The sequence below is a fragment of the Plectropomus leopardus genome, chromosome 13 (assembly GCF_008729295.1).
Source record: "Plectropomus leopardus isolate mb chromosome 13, YSFRI_Pleo_2.0, whole genome shotgun sequence".
NCBI lineage: Eukaryota > Metazoa > Chordata > Actinopteri > Perciformes > Serranidae > Plectropomus > Plectropomus leopardus.
The window spans coordinates 14,579,232-14,603,565 of record NC_056475.1 but is presented as its reverse complement, the minus strand read 5'-3'; the positions used below and the strand labels follow the sequence as shown (position 1 = coordinate 14,603,565).

Here is a 24,334-nt window from a genome sequence, read left to right as displayed (position 1 = left end):
CATTTGATCTTGTGTTTGTGTGTGTGAGTGAGCGATTGCGTGTATCTGTCCGAAGCTAATCTTGCAAACTACTAGACCAATCAACCTAATATTTTGTTTGCACATTAATGACTGTACGCTCAAGGATCTCTGATGGTTGCACTGATTGGCTTTTGTTGAAGACATCTTTTGAATTGACTGTTTTATTCCATCATTAAGTACTGACTTATTACTCCTCTTAACTGTTGTTCCCCAAATCGTGTCACCTAGAAACAACAAGCCTTACTGAGTCTGTTGCAAGCCACATTTTGGCCTTTGTCGTGGCTAAAAACATCCAAAGACATTTTTTTTCTTCTTTTAAACTGGAGCATCGGAGGATCCATTCCATTTCTGATATGTTATGACTAACTAAAGTTAGGCACATTATGAGACGAATTACTTTCTGTTTTAGTTATCTTTGCCACCATCTTGACTGTGAGGGAGCCGGGAGGGAAAATTTCACTGGCTGCAGCTCTCCCCGGTTTTGTTCCGCCCACCACACAGCCTTATACCACAATAAGAGTATTTCAGACATGGAGTGTTTTGCTGGCCTGATTTTGTAAAATTTAAAAGTTTTGTTGATTTGGTCATTTTTCCTTGATATTTGTGCTTCTATCACAAGTAAGTAAATAGGCCACATAGTTAGATTGTTTCATTTTTTGGTCTATATTAATTGTGTTTATGGTTGTTTTTTTTTCTTATTTGTTGTGTAGTAGCCTAAAGACAGACTGCTCCTTAATTATTTTCAAAGTCTAGTTATGCCACAGCTCCATCAAAAAAAAATGAAAAAAAAAATAAAAGTTACTGGTAGCTTCTGCAACACGTCAGCTGGAATTAAAACAATTGTTTAGAGTGGCTGCAATCAGCCTGGGTGACCATATGGCTGCCCAGCAGAGATGTGCACTCTGCCAGGCACTTTTTTAGTTGCTTATTTGTAAGATTAATTTGAGGATTTATGCTCAAACTGGTCTTGATAGTCTATTTGTTTTGTGTTGTTGCTGTAAAAAACTGCAACACTAGGCTGAAGCTTTAAATGTCAGCTCCCTGTCACTGTAATGCTTCCACTTGAGGTAAGCGATCCTGCAGTGATTACACACTGTGCATGACCTGCGCCGTAAAGTAGGTATGCGCAGCTGATCTGATACACAAGCTATTTTTGATAATGACAACCGGCTTGCTCGGATTCTTCCTGGTCGAATCCCAGAGGGATCAGCTTCTCTTTATCCATCCTCTCGATCCTCTAGATTTCAAAAGACCCACTTTGACACAGGGAGGATGGGCATTGACTGATGGATGTATGGATGTTGTTTGGGTGTGGGTAGTCATGTGTGGGTAGGCGGGAGATATATGTAAGTGTGTTTTATAGTGCATGTGTAGGTGTGTGTGTAAAATAAGGTTACTCTAACTGCACTACCAATATGGCACGGGAGTAAGTGCAAGGAAGTTCATCTACGTGGGTGTTGAGTGGGTGTATGTACATTAGTGGATGATTATTAGCTGGTGGAGTTAAATATGTGTATGTAAATGTATTCATGTATTTGAAGCAAGGCAGCATGTATCCTGAGTATATCAGCTTTGATACTTTTTTTCATTGTTTAGCTTTAGAAAGTAAAAGAATAAAATGAATTTGTGCTTGGATTAAACATGAAAAACACACAGATTACACTTAATTCAAGTGAATTAGTTCCATGTGAAAGATGGAATAGAATTGACAAGTGAAAAAAACTATGTTATCATCGGTTACAAATAAAATAAAAAGGAACACTCTGAAAGACTTTTTTTTTTACCTCCCATCCTGACATATCATCCTTTCCCGTTCCGCAAATCCACACTCTACCTTGAACTCCAGTGTAGTATTAGCTACTAGCTTGCTATGTGACTTCCTCAAGGGGAAACAGTAAAGGAGAGTGATAAGGCTTTAAAAAACACTAGTAATAACCATAGTCCCATTTGAGACCTCAGCAAATGATTTTAGTCTCCGTTACACAAAGCTTGGGAGAAAAGTCAAAACATTTTACAAATGTCTTCTTTCTGTCCAGAATGATAAAATGTTTGCTCAGGGCGAAAATAACTTTTAAGTCCAACATTTCCACAGACCACTCTGCCCCTTTTCTTCACTGGACAAATGTTAAGTCTGCTACTGTAGCTTGTTGTGGCAAAAATGTTGGATTTAAACGCTGGTTTTGCATCATTCTGGTCAGACAGATGACACCGTGAGATTAAAAAAAGATGCAAACCCCTGCTGGTTAAAAAGTGAAAAGAAAAAAATGATGTTTTGATTTTACCCCTAACGGCCAAAATACATGGGACACGGCAGAGCATCCATTATAATCAACAAGGCTGCTCTGCTGTTCTAATTTTTTCTCCTCTGTGTGCAGCTCTACGGCCCCTCAACAGAGCACCTTTGTGTGTTTTTACGTTTCTATGTGGCGTGTCGTAGACTGTATTTTACCTAAATTTACTGACATTATCCTCGGATATAATGTGCACAGCTATCTTTAACTCCATTCTACGCAACACAGCAGGCACTGCATGGCGCTAATAGTGGTGTAGCATACAGTACTAATCTCTTTTTTTTCTTCTAAATGTACATTAAACAAACAGAACCGATTGTGCCATACATTGTCATGTTTTCTATCTTCTTTCTACTATCATTTAAGCTTGCTTTTCTGCAAACGGGTCTCCACGCTGTGTAGCAAGAGGAGCCTTCTCCCGCCAAAATGCTGCCAAAAGTTTCATTCATAATTGCCAACACAGCCTCTTTAATTATCAACCAGGAAGCAGAAATGAGGCATGGAGAAAACAGAAAATCTTAATACGATCCTTTAACCTAGATTTTAATTCCCACAGGACTAATATTATCATATAAACTATGTGTTTGGCGATATATGTTAAGTAATTTGCAGTGGCAGTTTTACTTGACAAATTACAGGCATGTCCGATTTGCACGGGATTAGGATCTCAAACGACCTCCACAATTATTACAAATTACCAGAGAACCCCGGGTAATGGTAGTCCCATGCGAATAGGGAACAGAGTGCAGAATAATGTAGTGCTGAAGTCACTGACGAGGCTACTGACAACAATATAAATGTAGTGTAATGTCACACTCATAATGCTGTCATACACATTATTAAAATGTCTGAAGATGTGTACAAAAAATAAAGGCACCATGTGGAGTTTTGGATTACCAGTGGTGTTACAGAGCAATTTTTCTGAGCATTTCCATGTTTTATATGCATCTTGTTCCCTACTAGCACACAAATGGGTACAAACGTAGAAGTTCATAAGCAAGTGGCTGACATGATATGCTTTCCTGCTGATTGCAGAGAGAAGAAGAAGAAGATGACAAAAATACTAAGTGCGTAACATGGCATTTATAATGCTCAATTATTGCCATTGCTGGTCACCACAGGGGGTCAATGTCATGACTCTTTGTTAAACTCTATTCCACTGATCTAATGCACATTGGGAAGCCTCAAGGACACATTCAATGCATTGTGAAAAAGACTAAATATAAACAAAATAGAGGAACTTTACAAGCTACTTTAGATGTAGTGAATGGCATCTTTTGTTGTCAAAACTCACACCTGAGCTTGAAAATCACAACACTAAGAACTGATTATAAAGACACCAGGACGCCATGAAAAAAAAAAAAGCTTAAAAATCAAACCTGCACTGATTTAATCAGGACGTCTCCCCACCCAAAGCAGTGATCACCAATCCTGTGATTACCGGCACCTGTGGCTCGGCCTAAAAATAAAGGTCCCTTCTGTCTCTTTCTCTCTCAGTTTTTTCCTCCCACAAATATTTTATGTTCTGTTTATTTCCTGCACCACATACTGCACCACCTACTCACATACGCCACTGACAATGCATGCAGCAGCCTTTATACACACCGATAAACACCCCCTTCCCCTTTGTGTTTACAGTTGTATATCTGACTCATTAAATGAAACAATTATCTTATGTCGCTGTGAGGTTCCCATTCCTGTTATGGCTTCACCTGACAGTCATAACAGGTCATAGTGTTTAAAATCGTGACTGCTGGACGGCTATTTCTATTCCCAACGATACACCATTGTGTTTTTTCCTATTTCTCTGTGTAATGAAGAGTCTTTCCTCCTACATATTTGTTGAAAGCAGTCATTTTCCATGATGCATCCCTCCCACTCTCTCTTTCTCTCAGTGTAACTCTCTTTCACGCGCACACACATACAACACAAAAACAAACCACACAGGCTCCTCACAAGCATCTCTCCATCTTGCTCCACAAAAAATGGACTGGGCCAGCTTTCTCAGCCCCCACTCTGCTTCATTGTGGTGGCTGCCCTCCTTCTTGTGAGCCTGCAGTGATCTGCTGGATATTCCCTTAATCTATGGCTCTTACATAATCTGCAGCAACATCGTTCACAGAGCCACTGGCTGTCTCCTCGTGTCACTCTGTGGTTATCACAGTTACAGGGCAGAATAGAAGACTGCGAGAGAGGGATGGATGGATGATAGACACACTGTAGATTAATGGATGGATAAAACATCGTATAGAGTGATGAGTGAATTGTATGGATGTGTGGCCCGTAATTTGCAGATTACGTGTGTGCATATATGTGCCTGTCGATGGGTTTGAGTGTGCTGCAGATTATGTGTGTTCTTGTGTGGGACTGTGAGGACAAGCGTGGATAAAGTGGAGATTGTGGTGTTCTAGTGTGTATATGCGGACAGCACATTCAAGCAAAAAGAGAGATGGTCAAGTGTTCATGAGAGAGAGACACAGAGAGAGAGAGAGAGAGGGGGAGAGTGTGTGTTGAGAGAGAATAGAGGGTTCACATTGAGAGCACAACAGGGGACTAGAGAAGAGGCAGAAAAAGAGGGTTGATGTTACATGCTGGTACAGTTTTGTGTATGTGTGTTCGAGGAAGAAGAAAAGAAGGATGGATGAATGTATGGATAACATATAAGCTAGGTGATGACGGGTTTTCTCTAGGATGAGGCAACGGATGAAAGAGAGGTTGTATATAGTGTGCATCGTTTATATGAAAAGGGAAGAAGATATTGTAGAGCAAGTAGAAAAGATAAAAAAAAAAAGATAAAACCACCTAAACCATGAAGAACCAAACACATCCTCATATAATACTTTTCTGTAACCAGTAATATTGGACCAGTGATAGATGTGTTATAGGGAAGTCTGGATACAGCCATGGGGGCGGGGCCTCATTCATTCCTATGAGAGCTGCTCATTGGTGCATGAAGCAGAAAGAGCTCGTTTTCTGGGTTTAAATAGTGGGATCTACTGGCCCATAGAGCATGCGTACTTAGAGACTAACGGCAGCCGAGTGCAGCCAAGTGCGGCCGAGTGTGCCAGAGCAGGTAACTTCTGGACCAACTTCCGGATTAGAGCCTCGCTAGTTTGAATGGCGGTCTAAAATCTCGCAGCTTTTAGACTTTCCAAATGTTATCAAACTGGATGGTTTAAATCCAGATAGTGATAAAAGTCGTTTCGCAGGGGTTTTGACACTCAAAAAAAAATTATTTACTGATTTACAGATGTCTCTTTCCCGATGTTAATCAATGGGGAAAAGTCTTTTTGGGCCAGAGTGCATCACCTGACTGACCCAGATGGCGTAATTCCACTTTTGGCCACTATGTAAATTTTGCATCAGCGCCTGGCGTACTCCCTGGGGGCTTGATACAGAGCCACTGAAACATCCTCACCATGCTATAACCAGTACAACCAGTCAGCCTTAGAGCCTCAGACCAGTCTCATCTATTGACTGTATGAAAAGGATGTCGCATACCCCTGCTATGCTAAAGGGAACCCAAAAAATGCCTTAAATGACAGAAACCATCTTTGGTAAAAATTGCCCCATCCACTAACATGGAGGGGGTGGGCCTAATAAGCCTGTCCCGCAGCCAGCAACCAGGGGACGATTAAGATCCCCTCACTTTGGGGGAGCTGTTACGTCATCCATCTTTATATGCAATATTCCGTCTCCATTAAAACTAAGCCTGGGTTTCCATACTCAATAGGTATCCACTAAAATAATCCAGCACCAGGCAGTATCAAAATGTCTCCAGTCACACAACACTTAAAGGTACTAGTACTGGTATGGGTATCATACTATTTAAACAATACCCAGAACTAATTAAAACTTCTAAAAACACCTTAAAGAAAAGTATAGTCCACAATGGAGAGAGGAAAAGAAATCACCTGAAAACTGACCTACAACCAATCCCTAAATAGAACTTCTAATAATAAAAATAAAAAGCTGAATGGAAGGAAAATCTTGACAAAACACAGAGTTTTGTATGTGTCCAAAATATAGATCTTTTTTAAAAAACCCCACAAGAGATAAATACAAGTTTTGCAAAAGCTCTGCCAGAAAAACTTTGTTTTCTGTGGGAGGGCTCGGCAGCTCAGTTAGTTACCTGCTGCCACAATGCAAGACATAGAGATAATAAGTAACCTGTCAACATATATCTGTCTTTAACCACCTATAGTACATATACTGTATGTATAATGTACTTAATTACCACATATGGAGCTTGTGACATGAATGTCTTTATGCTGTCAGGCTGGATTTATGCCTATGCTCAAGAAATGTTCTTCTATCACCAGTTTGTATTATAATTACCACTATTTTCTCCACTGTTCATTTTATATGCTTTTGCAACACAGGTGTGTTTACATCTTAATGCCAGTCAAGGTAAATGAAACTGGAAAACTAGGAGAACATTGAAATTGTTATGTAAAGGCAAAGAGCTGCATTAAGGCAGAAGGAGAGACAAACAGAAAAGGACAGACAGGAAGAGGAGAAATAGAGACAAGCTTAGGAAGAGAAAACAACTGAGAGAGTCAAACCAGAAAAATAAAAGGCATGTGAAATAGAACCAGCTATACAAAGAGATGATAGTGACAGGAAGATTAAATGTATACTACATATCTACAATGGTACTAAACCCCAAAACTGCTTGCTCTCTTATTTGGGTTAACCCTTTGCAGCCACTTGGCACACATTGCCACAGAAATCACAGCTAATCTTAAAAGCAAGTCATCCACATTCTCATGAAATCTGTATACCCATGGTTCTGCTTTTAGCTAGTCCAGCATGACATTTCACAAAATTATCAGTCAGATTTGACCAATCCACATGAAAAAAAAACTGTTTTGCCCCATGGATTTGCTAGGATTAGGGGTGTATCATATGGCCAAAATCTTCTCTCACAGTATTTATCATTTTAAATCACAGTAACTATATATATATATATATATATATATGTGTGTGTGTGTGTGTGTGTGTGTGTGTGTGTGTGTGTGTGTGTGTGTGTGTGTGTATATATATATCACAATACAGTAATTGCTCTTTAAATTCAGTTGAACAATTATTTTTAAAAAAACAGTCTTTCAAAAAGAAAGTGTTAAGGCTCTTGAGAACAATTATGCCTCATGTTACCTTGCAAGGCAGCTGGATTTGTGAGCTCACAAGATCACACCCTGATTTACAATATAGCCTGCCTTAATTAGCTCCTGTGGTAGACACAGTCTCTATTGATGCACACTCTTCTACCATAACATGGTGTATACCGTCATATCCAGCATGTTCTCATTCCAAGGTTGTTGAAAACCAACAGTTTGTGACATAAACGTAACTCCAATGCAGTAGGAATTCTTTGACATCTCTATGAGACCCACTGGGTGGTAACTAATTTCTATGTCAACCCATCCACAGCAGTATTTAAAGCTCAGAGCAGTTGTTTTGATATAAAGAGTGGGAAAGTCCACTCTTTCAGGGAGGAAGAGAGGGGCGGTGGATGGATCAAACAAACATAGACTTTCAACCAGGACACCACTTTTTGTGTCGCATGTGAAACCAAAAGTCACTGCTGTTTTTACATAACAATATGTAACTTACATTTGTCAATCACAAACTTTGTATTTACTTCTCATGTCACTCACACATTAGGTACTTTTTTTAACCCATTACTGCGCTGTGCACAGTTGTTACATCCTGGCCTCTCTGTTGCCTGCTCGCTACTCATGTTAGCAGTTGTGTCAGTACAGTTGGAGATCTTGCTGTCAGCAGAATCCAGCATGTCTCATAGGGCAAAACGAGGGATGGTTACACAATGCTTCATCTAACTCAACATAAAATAGTAAGTTAAGGAGCATAACAGCCACCATTTCCTGCATTGATGACGTTTGTCGTTGTCAGAGACGCCTTAGCATGGCATTAGCGTTTATAATACAAAAGATATTGGGTGAAATGTGTCCCAGACCACCTTTGCAAGTGGTTGAGTGATAGCATTGAAAATGCGTCTTGGTGGCCATTTATACCTGTATTTAGAGCTATCCAGTTGTGATCAGATCACCCAGATGCATGTTGATGCCAGATTTAAAAAGGCTAATAGAGACGTGAAAGGGTGCTTTCAGTGTATAATGTGCAAGGGCGTGAGAAAGCAGAATGCATTGTCATATCACCCAATTTTAGCTGGCATTATCTGATTTTGATGTGCAAATCTCCTGCTGATACTTAACCACCACTCTGTGTGTGTTCCTCACTGAAGTTCTGTGTAAAGGCAGTGGTACGTCATTGTAAAACCGGAAGTCTTGGGGATTAGCCAGCATTACGGAAATTGCTATTAATATGTCTTTTCTAGACATTCCATGTCAGTAAACATTACACAGACAAAATATAGTACATGTTTGACAAAGTTTGATGAGGGAGAACTGCTCAGAAAATGAGTACTGATGTTATGACAAATTTTTCAGCAAATGGAGTAAAAAGCCCTGCAGAGAGTTATGTTATTTAGCAGCTCAGTTTAGATTTGTGAGAAAAAATACAGAAGTGTGGTGGAGCCAGTGGAGTGGTTTGATGAAGAGGCATGTAATGAGGCCAAGTGAAGCCCTTTCCCTTTCCTGTGAGTGCAGCATTAGCTCTGATCACCATTTATCACAGAAACTCAATGCAATTTGTAAGGTCTGTATCTGTACACAGCACTAATAATGTTACCCCTGCATGTAACCTTCGTGTATAAGACAGGTCAACACTGACACAAAAAGGACTCCTATTCAGTTCTGCACACTGAGGTTTACAGATTTTAGAATAGAGAGAAAAAGGGGGCACTGGTGTTGGATCTTTATTGGCAGAGTTTGGGTATCTGAGATGGTATCAGGGGAAGAAAAGTCAGATCGGTACAGACCTAAATTTTGTATCCATCTCACCTTCTATCCTTTAACTGATAAGCATGGAGCATGTCTATTAGCATTTGCATTTAATTACCAAATTCTACCGAAAACACAGTTCCCTTTCTTAAATGTGAGTTTAAGCAGGTTTGATTTTGTGTCAGAACAGATTTGACTTTGTATACATGTATACACAAAAAGAGTGAATGAGTTAGGCAGACTTACTGAGACCTCTCCGTCGTTCCCCGTGGCTGCGGCCGGAGCTGCAGCTGCAGCGGCTGCCTCCTGAGCTGCCGCCTTCATGGCTGCTGCCTTCCTCAACTCCCGGTTGGCCTGCAGGGTGGAGAAGTAGTTGACGGCTGCAAACTCAATCAGGGCGGAGAAGACAAAGGCAAAGCAAACAGCAATGAACCAATCCATGGCTGTGGCGTAAGAAACTTTGGGGAGGGAGTGGCGGGCGCTGATGCTGAGTGTTGTCATGGTCAGGACAGTGGTGATACCTGGACGCAGAGAGGAGAGAGAAATCATGAGTGGGCTGGTCTTGATTTCAAATTTATCTTACAATGGAACTAGCATTGATTATCTTGCCTCTGTTGTGTTTATTGTGGCAGTATGTTAGTTTAAGTTGAGTTGCCGCAATTTCTCTGGTTTGTTAAATCTGTATACAAACAAAAAAGACTAGGAAAAGTTAATTTGCTCATCCTCTGTTAGCCAAGAGACTAGATGTTTTCACAAGCAGCAACCTCAGTGGCTCAATAATGAAGCAAACACGGAAATAATCATGTTTACAGCCTGATACAAAAAAAAACCAACAACCCAAAAAACAGTTTTGGTCTCTGTAGCTAATTTAACATTCATAACAGCTGTTGGTGGGGGTGAGTGTTTTTATAACTCACCTGTTTACATTATATTTATACTTAAAGTTTTGCATAATTATGAGCGGGCTGCACTGAGTGACAAACTGTCTGTCAGCAGTGTCCTCGGCTTCTCAGTCAGTTCTGGCTCCAAAAAATAAAATGGAGACGACTGAAATGACAAACTTGAGACTTTAAAATGAGAGTCCACAAACCAATGATGTCATGGAAGCTACTTCCATTATTTTGATAGTCTATGTGTTTTCCTTTGCTTAAAGTCTAAATGCCTAAAGCTAACTGCCTCCAGGTTCTAGCTTCATATTCAATGCACAGACAACAGAATGGTATTGATCTTCTCATCTCTCTCATAAGGGAAGCGAATACATATTTTCCCTGTTAAATGGCTCAATAGAGCACTGTGGTACAGTAAAGCTTGTTTTTTGTTTTCTTAAATCTTCTGGTCAGCATAGCACTAAATTCTTGGCCTTATGCATAATTAGTCTCTGTGGGCACCCGGCCGTTATTCTCTTGATCAGTGCCTCTCTCATGCCCCTTTTGAATTTATTTTAATTTTTTAATTTTTTGGGAACCCCTATTCCTCTTTGTGAGGAAAGACAAACAGTGTAAAGTGGTGCTTCCGCAGCACAAGCCATCACTTACTCACTCACTTACTCTCTGGGGGTCCTCTCACTTGGGGGTGAGAGGACCCCCAGAGAGCTTCCACTGTTTTTTTTATTACAAAGTCCAGTATTTTAACTGGATTGTTAAGCCAATTTTAATCTAGTTGTGCCACTAATAACAAACGAAACTATCAATCAAAATTTTGAAAAGTATTTTCGATGTCTCTCCTCCCAATTGGGGCATGGGAAATCAGTCCAAGTTTTTTCCCCCAACTACAACGCCCTGCTTGGATGGACAGTGGTTATTAACCAAGATTTCAGCTCTCAGTTGTGATTAGTTATGCTCCAGATATGTATGAAGGGAGCTGGAAAATGATGATGGATGTGAAGGCATGTAAGTTTTTATTTTTCTGTTTCTGAGAAACCATCAAATGACTCAACGCCTGGAAATGTTTGTCAATGAATAACAATGTAGAGGCTTGATTATGAGAGACCATTGCAATCAGCTTGATTTGGACACACCCCAGGCACACAAACACACACACACAAACAAATGTAATCCCACACTATATATTAGAAGACAGTTTAAGGATATTCAGCCTGCCTTTTGACTTCAGAGACTCTTTTCTCCAAATCAATAGATCAAATCTACCAGGTCTTCTCACTAAAGCTATTTTATCATTTAAGTGGTAAAACAAAACTGCAGAATCTCTTTGGAAAATGCCATTTCAACTTTTTTAGCAAATTATACCATCTGGCAAATAACGTCTGTGATCACTTCAGCATTGCGGAGATGATAGCAGTTGAAGCACTCTCTAATGCTGCAGAGATGATTCAAAGCTAGTGAGGTCTTAGCATGTGACACAGTGAATCATTGACACACAGGTCTGACAGCTTTCAACACTATCATTAAATGATTTTCTGAAGACTCAATTTGTGAATAAAAATGCAGAAGATGCACAGTGTGCGAGATTGAAGTCTTGCTCATAGTGTAGACGCCAATTAAAACTCTTCTTAAGGGGCTAAATTTGAGTTTTCATGTCTACTCTTTCATTGGAATACCGTGGCACGCACAACCTAATTACATACAAAGTGTGTTCAGTGTTGATACAGGTAACAATATGATAGTAAAGGTAATGGAGACAAGCAGAAAAGGTCAATTGTGCAATTTACATCATCTTTGATCCTAGTTCAATTTTAAAACATGTATGCACACTGCAAAACTTGAAACTGAAATTGGAGGCAGTTCATTAATCCCCCGGATGAGAGGTGTCAATAATTATTCTTGTGTTTTGTCCAAAAATATTTTGTTATTTTATATATAAAGTAACACAATGTGTAACAAGATATAGTATAACATGGTAGGTAGGGCTGCATGATATGCCAAAAATCATATTGCATACAGAATTAAGTGGTCAAACTTCACATGACATGTTTTTGACCCTACTCAAGAGTTCATATGCTTAATATGACATAATCTTACAAAAATGTTTCATAGGATAAAACAATGACGTGATGACATTTTATATCCAAAAAGTCAAAGGTCAGCTTTACTTTGACATCATAATTTTCTGCAAAAATTACTTTTCTGGCCATTATTTCATGCCACAAGTCAGGAACAGAAGGGGAGACATTTAGTTGGATACTGAATTGTTGCTAATCTTGGATGCCCATCTTGACACTGTGCTGATTGTACAGATTTTCTGTGTTGCCGGGGGAGATGTGTGGGAGGCATAGCATACATGTTTTTACAGACATGGATGTAAGCTGTAAGTGCAACTTGAGTGGTTTGTGGACGCATACAACCACAAGGCAGTAATTTTTTAGTTTGCATTTCAATTTAGTTTGGAAAAAAATGAAAAAAATCATGTGAATTTTGTTTGGGTCTGTATCAAACAAGCAGGTTCCTTTTCATCTATAATATCATTTGCAGGTCGAGGCATTTCTGTAATACCACAATTCTTCATTCATAATGATATGCTGCAACAGGTTTAACCTTTGCCAAAAAGACTGTAGCTCCTGAGATTTGGATATTGCGTTTAGCCATACTGCAATTTGGATAATATATTGATTAATTGTGCAGCCCTAATGACAGGCATTAAAGTTAATTTCACCAAACAAAATACTGAAATTAAGGAATTGCAGTGTGTGCACAATTGTTTTTCCCGAGGATTATCTTTGACACATGGCAGCAGCTCTGTTTGATGGCATAAAACTAGAATGTCAGACCATGTGGCATTTCAGCCCAGTAAGCTTTGCCAAAAACTCACTTCAGCTGATGCTAATCTGTCCATAAGCAGACTAAACCGTGCCCCTGCACTGGCATGCCAGTAAAAGGGACCAATTATCTGTAAACATTCTCAAGAAAGCTGTCAAGTCAAGATGACCCAAACACAAGCCACAAAGCGCTAATATCTGTTTATCGCATGTATCAATAGATGCACGGAGAGTGAAAACAACATGGTTTCTGATATCTTTCTCAGCAAGTAAGACTGCGTTAGGCTTTTCAAAATCTGTCAAAAGTTCTTCTAAACTTCTGGCCATGGCTCCAGATTGAAGCACAGACGGCAAAGATCCCTTTGAGCGCAGCCTCAAAGTGTATAAAGCCAAGAAAAACACTGTATCTGAGGCCATTCACAAATTCTCTTGGATACATGATGGTTTGAAATTACCACACAAACCTCCATGGCAGCTGCATTTTAGAGGCACTTTTGAAGTGGCGAAATATCAAAACACACCAAAACAAATAGATATGAAGTGCTATTTTGCCTCCAGAAAAATGGCTCCTAATCACTAAAAAGGATTTTCCTCTGTCTTGCCCAGATTCCAACCTTATTAAGTCAGATAAAGATGCTGACAATGAACATCTCTTTTAATGGCCCATTAACAAAGTACATATCTAATTCACTTTCATCAAGCTAAAGCAAGCAGGGAAAAGGGGGCCATTGAACACTGCTGTCCATGCTCTTACCAAGTGTGTGCTGTAGTCGTGCACATTTCATTAGCAGCACTGGAACTTATGGGGGATTTAATGCACCTAATAACGTCTCAAAAGCATTTCTACACACCATTTCAGCAGTGAAAGCTAACAGCTCTCAAATACAAGCTCCTCCGATAGCCAGCCAACGCTGACTGTCTCAAGCTCAAGCACAAGTTAAATGATTGCAAAGGGGAGGAGGAACATGGGAAGAAAGGCTGTCAGGGTAGGAGGGAGAGGCAAGAGAAAGAAAGAAAGAGTGTGGGAGGGAGGGGGATGAAGTATAAAGACAGGATAGAAATGAAATGCTTGGGGCATTTATGTCCTTTTACATGAAAAAAAGCAAGGTACAAATTAGGCCACACTCAATTAAGTCTGTGAGACTTGTGCTCAGGGGACTTTCAGCTTTTAGGTTGTTGACAATCCAGCACACAACATGCGATGACTTAATGTACTGTCAGGGTGGAGCACAACCTTATAGCAATTTGTCTTCTCTTAGCCTCATTTTCAACCTTTTATCTCACATGCACCAACAACGAAACTTACTTAGATAATGAATTTTTGAACATATTGCCAATTTACCCTGTAAAATTTGACAAGATAATCTTACTTTTAAAAAGTTTTGAAAACCAATTGCCTTGACAATTTTAAGTAAATATAACTATTAGTCTTAATTTATGGATACTTTATATCTAGTTATGTTATTCAAAATGTAGTTATATTTGCTACACTTTGTGATGTTGTTGCAACTTGAAAATTACAAGTTTAATTAAATCAATCTTTCTAAGTTTTAGCAACTTAAGTAAACCAAGTATACTGTGCTATATATCTATATTCTGCTGGTTTCAAACCGGTCAGTCATATTTGTATATTGTATATTTGTATAAGTATAAAGTTAACACAAATTAAGATTAATAGTTAGTTACTTTCCTTTTCCAAAGCAGTCGTTTTCCAAAATTATCTTGAGTAAGATCAATTTGTCAGATTTTACAGTGGAGAAAATATGCAACAACATATTGTAACTCCTTTAAGAGCTCCGAAGGAGTGCACTTTAATTCAAAACAACAAACTTTATTACAGTTCAAAGATAAAGTTTAGCTTCTTGTCATAAAAAATCCAATATGTGGTATTTAAATTTTTTCTATACAACCTCTTCTAAAATACCCAGCGTGCCTTGGGTTTGCCCAGAGCTCCTTTTCAACAGCAGCCAATTCAGAGAATGAGCTTTTTTTTATCCTATACCCAATACTGAGTAAAATGAAAACAGCAGGACAAGTGGGGTTAATGAGTTGCCACAGATGTGCTTTCCGCATGGGGCCCTAACTTCCACGCTAACACTAATGATTGGGATCTATTCTCCGAAGAAGTGTGCGCAGGCTCGTCAGAGCTCTGGCTCATATCCAAAGACAAGCACAGACAACAGGACCATAATCTACAAGGGCCAGCGGTGTTACACCACTCAGCTGCAGCTTGTTGAAAATGAACATAAACTGAATTAAAATATAGAGGAAATTCCACACACTTTCCCCATGTTTTTCCTCTTTGCTGTCTTTTTGTCTCCCTCATTCCTCTCAGTCTCACTTTCTCCATCTCTCTTCAATGTCTCTCACCCTCTCTGCTCCTGAGGCTAGAGCTTGGTGGCAACTGTAGCGTAATGTAATGTGAGCAAGCGGAACCTGTGAGTGCTCGGAAGAGAGCCAAGTAAACATTCTCCCTCCCTCGGCCCTTGCATGACCAGTTTCAAAAAGGGACATTCATTCCCAATTAATTCAGCTCTACCACAGTGAAGGAGAAATACGGATAATGAAGAAAGGTTAAATCGTATTGTGATGACTGTGTCTGTCTTTGTTTCATGCAGAAGATTGTATTCTAAAGACCACTCAGTGCAGTTCAAACCAATCAGAGCACAGTAAATAGAGAAAAGTATGCTTGCTTAAAGTTTGCAGAGCTAGGCTCACACTGGGGTCGAGCAGTGGGTGGTGAGTCAATAAATTTTCATTTGAGTCTTGGATACTTGCAGGAAAAACTTTTAAGAGCTGAAAACTTAGAACAAAAACTTGATAAAAAAAAAGAATCTTACAACATATAAAACTTATTAGAACTACTACTAGATTATGCATCAGAGGCACAGCTTTAGAAATTCACTGGCTTTTTCTACTCAGTGAATTGATGTGATTTACATACCACGCATGATAGTCCTCTTTAAATGATTGCAATCATGCAAAATAAAAGCTGAGAAAACTGCTTTTTCTGGAAAAAAAACACCTTCATTATTTGCAAGCCATTGTGTTGCAATTTTGGCAGCTAAAGTGAGAATAGACTCGAATTTTCCAAATGATTCCATCCCAGCAGGAAAGCAATGTGCAGCATGTGTTCTCCCTCCATTTATTTCAGTTTGCATCAGAATCCCTTTTCGCTCAAATAAGCTTGAAACTTACACAGGAATATATATATAGCATATAAGAAAATTAAAAGATCTTACCAAAGACAGTCCGAGCTGGAACTGATTCCTTATTAATCCAGAAAGAGACTTGAGCCAGGATGACAGTCATGATACAGGGAATGTAAGTCTGAATCAGGAAGAATCCCATTTTCCGTTGCAGGTGGAAGTGGACGGTCATGATGACGTATTCGCCTGGTATTCAGAGAGTTAACACATAAGACATTTGTATTTCTAATGGTGGCAAAACAGTAATTCCTAGACACACACGTAGAAGTTTAAGAACTTATTACTTATTTTCTAACATAACTGATTCTTTTTCAAAATATCTTGATTTTAAAAAACCCAAGCAATGTACTATAAAAGATATTACCTAACCCTATAGAAACACAGAGCTTTGAATCGTAAAGTATCATCCTCTCACCTGTGTTGGACTTGAGTCTCTCGCTCGACACAGTCTGACCGATGAGGTCGTACTGTAGCAAACTGGATGATTCCTGTGGCACCTCCACAGAGGATAGAGGACCTTTCTTCCAAGTGTACACAATCTCGCTGATAGGATAAGCATCTAGACAGGAATGATGAAGAACTATGTAAGAATTTAGTCAACCACTATAGAGTGCTGCAGGAATCCTAAAACCCAGAAATGAGTTAGTATTTCAGCACTCCCGAATTTGTGTTTCCTAGAATACCGAAGGAAAAGTCCATCTTACTCTGCCTTTTTCTGACTCTGACATTCTTATTGTAACCCTATCCTATCCTCAAAAACACAAATTCACCTCCTTCTTCCCTTGTCTCGAAGTCAATGGGTTTATTTAATAGGTTTTTGGTTAGATTCCTGAAATAAGGTCTGTGGTTAACACAAGATTTTAAGAGAGAATTTAAGGTTTTGCTCCACAACATTAAGTATGCTGATAATTTTCTCCATTCATAAATTTTGAAGCCCATACATGTCTTAAAAAATATGTTAACAAGTTGCTAAATGAGTTAAATCAGCGTCAGCGTCACACTCAGAAAAGCTTTACAGTCTTGTTGTGGTAGCGATGTTGAAGTCCATATTGTGACCGTGATGTAGTTCAGTGATAGTCTAACATTTACTTTTTACTTAAGGCATTTGCATGTACTCTTCAAAAATCATTTACAGAAAGCGGTGTTCCTCTGTGAAGCTTATCTTGCTGCAAAAGCGGGGAAATATCATAAACATTTGTTTGCCACAGAGCTTATTTATCTTATCTGCAATAATCACAAATCCAATGGAAAAATTGCCTTTTGACGAGAGATTCAGGGCAATGGTAACTTCCATGTTGGCCTACAAATAAACATCACCCCATCACCACGTAATTCTTTAAGAAGTAAGAAACTTTGACGCTTTGGGAAGAAAATAGACACAGGGACAAAGACTTTTACTGCTCCCCGCTTTCTGGCTTTCAAAAGTAACTGTCTGCATTCTTATAATAAATCAAGTAAATAAATACCAGTTTGCATATTCAACTGTTGAACAACAACCAGAAACATTCTCCCTGACGGTGAGAAATCTTACTTTCATTTCAACATTTTTGCAGGTCTGGTCTAAGTTAAAATTGACAGATATTGAATGAAGAATGACCGGCATGGATTTGTTTTAAAATTTCCCCCAAATGTTTCTGTAGGAGACATTTCAAACTGAAATCTTTGAATATACGCTGTCAGACAGTCAGTTACTCAGTGACAGAGTGATCATTTGAGAGTGACACCATCTGTCAGACCAGCGAGGCTTAACAAAAAACAAACTCACAACTCCCAAACTTGAGCGGGCAGGCATGGCCATCCATCGGGAAGTTCATCAGGCGCATGGGACACTCTGCATTTATAGTTAATCTGTCAGAATAGAGAAGAGTTGAAAGGAGTGTTTGATTTATATTTGATACACTGTTACTTGCTAAGTAATGTTTAAAGCTGGAGAAAGTTATTGTGGTGCCATGCTGTACAACATATGACTAAAGCCAAAACAAAACAAAAAAAAAAACAATGTAAGTTGGGCTCAGCGGAGATTAATAGGTAATGATATCGCATTATGTAACTGTACCTCTCCCAAAGGTAACTAATGACACAAGGTAATAATATGGATTAAATAAATCTCTTGAACTTTATCATTCAGGGTTTTAAAGTAAAGTTGATCCACTTAAATAATCTAATTATTTAAAAGATCAGCTTTTTGTGCCATCAGCAGCTCCAGGGGGATTTTTTTTCATGCTACATTGGAACAAAGCTGGAGTCATGTTTGTTTGAATTGCTTTCCAGGCCTGTTTTCAGTATCAGATGGCACATATCTTGTTTTTTTGGAATGGCACTCTTCATTTCTTTTCATGTCTGTGCATATTCTTGGATGCTTATTTTGTTTGATTTGCCTTCCAGGTCTGTGCTCTATTCCGGTCTTGGCTGGGTTTGGTGCTCGCTGTCCAGCACTGTTACCTCATGGTGTAGAGGATAGTTCCGTTCTGCATGATGCGAAACAGCTTGTTGGGGGTTGTCATGTTGTGAGAGATCGACCTCTTGCCATTCCGGAAAAAGGTGTCTGGCGTCCAGATCTTGCTGACCATCAGGTTGTTGAGCCGCAGGATCTCGATGGGGCCTTCGAATTTCAGCCGCTCGTCGATCCATGTCTGACGGAAGAACACGTCCATGGTGTATTCCTGGGTGGAGGTTAGAGTGTGGGTTAAGGATTTATTTACTACTACTACCAATCCTACTGCTGGTGCTGCTTCTGCTCCTGCCGCTACTATCTCCACTACCCCCGGAGAGAATGGCAGATGGGTTTGTGAGCCATGGTTTTTGTTGGACCTGCTGGATAGAGTGCTGGCAGTGTAGTCAGTTGTTGTTTTTTTTTTCCATTTCTGGACTATTCTTCTATTGCTGCCGGTACTAATAAAACTAAAAACATAGATTTGCAGTTATTTACAGATTTAACAATCAAGACGTGTATCTATTGTTTCTTTTAAGGGAGTTTATATGGGATTTTTAGATACTAACAAGTCCATGTGGCACACAGATGTACTGTAATCTTTTCAAAATAGTACTAAGATTCTGTTTTTTTTTTTTAATATTTTAAAAGACAGCAAGTCAAACACATCCAAAGACACAAAATATATTTTTAGCATAAATGTGATAAGGTTTATCTTATCTTTTATGGTATTTTCTATTTACTGCCCTGTGTGAAAGTGGCATACATTTATGAAGTGCTTTATGACAAAATCTTAAACATGAATACAGTTTATTTCATCTACAGAGTCAGCATAAACTATAGGATGCTTTTAGCTCGAATGGATGGCCTTGCAGCCCTGAAGAGCCTTTTACGTGCCTCTCTATAGAACTGCCACCATCATATCCCATGGCAGTTAAAGTGGGCTTTAGATGCAACGAAAGCCTGAACAGTGTAGAATACAACAGACATAGAGCACTCAGCCTATCCCATGACTGGAGTGGCAAACCTATCCCGTCCCAACATCAGCCACATATCTCTCTCTCTCGCTCTCTGACTGGGGGGATTGTCAACCAGATTAAAATCCTAAGCTGCACTAATGACATTCTGCCCAAATGCTGGAATAATGAAGGCTGGGGGAGCCATGACTACAGTAGATGCTATATGCACCGGACAACTGTACATATTCTCTTTTGTGTTCGTACATTGACTTTGACTTTAACAAGTGATAAAACACATTTATGTGCATGATAGCAAGTGAATTGGCGGTTTCAGCTGTCAGTATGTTTTACATACCATCTCAACATCTGAAACAGGTCCAAAGCTGGTGACAAAGATGTCAGTTTTGACCTCTGTAACTGGACCTACAGCAGAGGGATAAGTAGTTGCTTTGGTACAGACAAAAACAACAACTTTGAATCAGACATTTGAATATTTTCTAAATAAAAAGCATAAAAAAAATAGGCTGTATTTAATGTATACCCTATGCATTTAGCAAAATGGCCACTGGGAATTATATATATATATATATATATAAAAGTTTCACTCCAGTAGTTGTGTTTTTAATCTAAGTTGATTTTCAAACTCAGTTTCCAGTTTGTTTGTTGGTTATTTTCAAAATTGTACAAAGGAAAATAAACTGTAAAATTTAACCATTACAGCACAAGAGCAAAATGAAAATGAGAAACACAACTACTGGAGTGAAACTTTCTCTTCTGAAAAAACAACATTAATCCAATAATTTATGAGGCAATAGCGTATAAAATACAATATGACACGGTCACTAACATACCTCCAAATCCAGGTCGTAGCCTGTTGTCATAGCCATCCAGTAATCTATCCAATATGCGCGTGATGTTATCCAAATAAATACTGGTATCACCGTGCTGGTTTCCCCAAACACTGCTCGCACTGTAACTAAAGTACATACACACTAATGAAAGCCTATTCCAACAGATAATAAAACAGCTGAAAAACACAGAGTTTCTCAAATGCACATCCATCCACAGTCTTTGGTTCCCGTGCGTAAAAGTCGGAGAACATGCAGAGAAAAGAGTTGTCATACTCACCAAGACAGAAATAAGCAAGTTAAAAGGAAAGCCATGCCTCGCAAACACCCCACAACTAGAAATCCCTGGTCAACTTTTAAAATCAACATAGTCCATCATTTAAAAGCATGATTAAACCGCGGGTCAGATCTTCTTTTAGTTGTGAACGGTGCGAGGATATCGCGCCAGTCCAGCACGACTTGACTTCCCTCTCTAGTGCGGTTGCGCCCGCCTCAGCCTGAATCGCTCAGTTGGAAAAACCTGAAGAGTTTTTAAGAGAGTGAAGAGGAGGGACGAGGGGAGCTATAATATTAACAGAACGAGGCATTTTAACAAGAAATACACTGGTCTGAAGTGCAACCTGGATATTGAAAACATCTTTCTGTTTGATGGAGATAATGACGGCGCCTGTTTGATTAAGGAGGATGAAGAGAAAAGAGCGTCAGAGAGAAAGAGAGAGAGAGAGAGGGAGGAGGGAGAAGTGGAGGAAGAGAGCCTGCACAAATAACTGTACTATCATATCAATGGACAGTATACCCCGTGACCTTTTGAATGCAGTATAATTTTTATATGATATCACTTTGCTACCGCCTTCTCAGCTTTTGTTACAGTTGTGTGTGTGTGTGTGTGTGTGTGTGTGCATGTGTGTGTGTGCAGAAAATTGCTAGTAGAGATAAAGCATGATGAACTGTGATTCATATAGTGGTTGGGTGGTTGAGTGGAGTAGGTGGTAGATACATTTAGTACAACTTCAAACTCACACTATCCATAGACAATGAGCAAGGGGGGAGTACCACACAAAGACAGCTATTCCTACAGCTCTGACATCAGAATATTCCTGTTGCAAAAACACAATTCAAGAAATTGCATCATTTTTTTCCTTGTGTACGGTAAAGGTTGAGGTTTCAGTGGCAAACATACTGTGGCAGCGTGCATAACCATCATCTGATGGGGGTTATGGCACAGGGGTTTCTAGCCAAGTGCCAAAGTCTACACTGTAACAAATTACTGTAAAAATGTCACAATATTCTTACAGTAATGTACTGTTTTTCCAAAATACAGAAACTGTTAACATAAACAGTAGGCTGCTGTTTGATTTTACAGCATTATGCAGTATTTTTCATTTTACTAGAATTAGGCTTAACGGAGAGACAGAACCCACTTGCAGGTCAGCTACAGCAGTGCTTCCCAACTGGTCCAGTCACAGGGTTCAGATTTCTCCTTAATCATCAGTTTAAGGTCCACACATTAGAAAAATTACCACATATTCAATTATATTTCACAAAATGTAAATACATTGGCTTGGAACACAAAGAAATAAAACTTACTGCAAGAATAAATGGTAACGGCGCTTCAAAAAAATAAAAGCTTGGTGCCAGAAATGCACTGTACTGAACTGTAGAATACTGTAATACATTTGCTGTTAATATACTGATAAAGTAAATATGGTTGTAACAATAAAACAATGGCAGAATGCTGAAAACCACAGCTGCCAGTAGTTTAATATATTTTTGGGGGAAAATTTGTACAGTGTATGTCTTAAATTATTGAAAAATACATTCAAATTGCAGAAATTACAGTATTCAGCTGTAATTATTTCCTCTAATATGCTGCTCAGTGAATGCCAATTTTCAAGCCCTTGAAGGGTTTTTATGCAATTCTCAGCCACATAACTTTGCAAATTATGTCTTGTACCTTTTTTATCATTTACATGTTTAAATGAAGAAAGAAACAAACAAAAAATTGATTTTGGCACATTTTTGTATTTTAAAAGTTGAGTGAAAAAAATGCACCTGTGATACATTCAATATGATGATTATTAAGTTCTAAAGCTGGTGAACAAGTACAAGTTAAAGCAAAAACTGTGTGGGAGGGATCTTTTGACTGCACTACCATTTCTGACTTAAATGCTAATTATAACCCTTGCACTGCATGTAATGTACCTTAACCTAACCTGACCCTTAAACTGACACAAAAAAGAGAGAAAAAAAAGATCTAATGTTTTCTGATGTTCCAACTTCAGCGGGTGTCTTCACTACATTGTGTCTCCGCTGATCAATGAGCTAGAATACATTTTTTCAGCACAGCATTACTTTTTCATTATAAGTGGTATCATAGTCATATTATCAATAATTCATGTGAGGGAGAAAAAATATAGGATATTCTTCTGAGTGCATTAAAATCTGACTGATTACACAACATAATCCTTCAACTCCCGGCCTCTTTGTACTCAAAACACAAGTTATATAATGATTTCAAAATATGATTAAAATCATATGCAGAAACAATGGATCACTTTCAGATCAAGCACGTCCAGAGTTATTCCCTTCAGAGATTAGACGTTTCTGATGAATGAAAAGATTCCTCTTGGTTTTTTTTTTACTAAAAACCTCTAGCGAGCACTGGAAGATATAGCTTTATAGTAAAAGCGGAAGGTTCAGGTTTACATGAGGTAACTGGTGTTTTCATGTGATCCACACAAACAGAGAGTGTATGTATTTCCTCAGAGGAGTCACCGTCAAACAGCTTCTTGTGGTGCAACACTATAGAGGAGTTTCTTGGTATGGTGTGCTGTTCAGGGACATATGTAACCTTGCTGGGTGTACTGGGGGATCACATCAAATATCTTCAGATATTTTTCTTTGTATCCATTGCAACCCACAATCTGAAGCTGAAAAACAGTAGCAGGAGTAGAAATAGCAGTATAGGGGGAACGGTGGAAATAACAGTGATGGTAGGCATGTAGGAGAAGCAGCAGCAGCAGTTGTCATATATGCATGGAGAAGAGGCAGTTGTGGCAGTTGAAAACGAGTCTTATATCATTTGTAAACAAGTTGCTGTTTCAGTGTCTCTGCTGGCTTGCTGGTAGAGAACATAATCTGACCCTAATGCTGTGATCAACTTGATCTTATCAACCGTGAGGTCAGCTCAACGGACCAACCGCAACACGCTGACCATGAACGGCTCCTGACCTGATTCACTTTGCTGGCACTAGATGAGGCTGTGGATGAGCCAGGACAAGAGTGAAGTTATTCTTTCCCCTCATTGGTGCAAATGTGCTTTGCATGCTATGCAGTGGCATCACAAACAAGCAGAGGCCCATGAGTATAGCACACACACTCACATGACACAGACAAGAGCCATTACTCTTTAATCCACCTCTATAGCTGGTGGTAAGTATCATGCACTGGACACACCCACGCAGGCATTATTAATTTCTGCTTTTAAGGCATGTCACCTATTACTAAGGTCTCTTCAGTATTCACAAAATATTAACACAGTAAATTCATACTTGATACTGAGAGAGATTTTGACACAGAAACAGGATGAGATTCCCGTTGATGTCAATACAGGTAGATGGTCAGAGCGATGGCTGTTTTTATGTAAACCTTTATCATTGCAACCGTTATAGCAGACTAACTTCTGTACACATTTCCAAAAAAAAAAAAAAAATCAACTTGTTGCAAGTCACAGACTCACTGAGGTGAGGTTTTGCAGTAACAACCAAATGTACAATAGTAACATTGCATTTTCAAATAAACAATCTGTTGCTTTTGAAATATCACCATAACTGTTATTTCCCTGTTTCTTTTGCTGCCATTCATTTCATGTTTGTAAAAACACAATCTGTAGCTGCTTCTGAAGGAGTGAGAGCTGCACAATGGGGATAATTAAAGTGCATGTAGAGCCAGCCCATGAATGAATAAATGATTTTTTTTGTCACTGTATCATGTAAAC

General features: G+C 39.0%; 1 protein-coding gene across 1 annotated transcript in view; it reads right to left on the bottom strand.

Moving 5' to 3' along the window:
• The window catches only part of gabra6b (gamma-aminobutyric acid type A receptor subunit alpha6b), a 33,882-nt gene extending 12,880 nt beyond the window's left edge, over nucleotides 1-21,002 (bottom strand). The window contains exons 1-8 of the mRNA XM_042498959.1: nucleotides 20,618-21,002; nucleotides 20,341-20,465; nucleotides 19,845-19,912; nucleotides 18,542-18,762; nucleotides 17,865-17,947; nucleotides 16,515-16,658; nucleotides 16,133-16,285; nucleotides 9,425-9,699 (exon numbers count right to left, since the gene is read on the bottom strand). Of these exons, the coding sequence (XP_042354893.1) occupies nucleotides 9,425-9,699; nucleotides 16,133-16,285; nucleotides 16,515-16,658; nucleotides 17,865-17,947; nucleotides 18,542-18,762; nucleotides 19,845-19,912; nucleotides 20,341-20,465; nucleotides 20,618-20,706 (1,158 nt within the window). The 5' untranslated portion in view covers nucleotides 20,707-21,002. The remainder of the gene's footprint in view (nucleotides 1-9,424; nucleotides 9,700-16,132; nucleotides 16,286-16,514; nucleotides 16,659-17,864; nucleotides 17,948-18,541; nucleotides 18,763-19,844; nucleotides 19,913-20,340; nucleotides 20,466-20,617) is intronic.
• Between the last annotated feature and the right edge of the window lie 3,332 nt (nucleotides 21,003-24,334).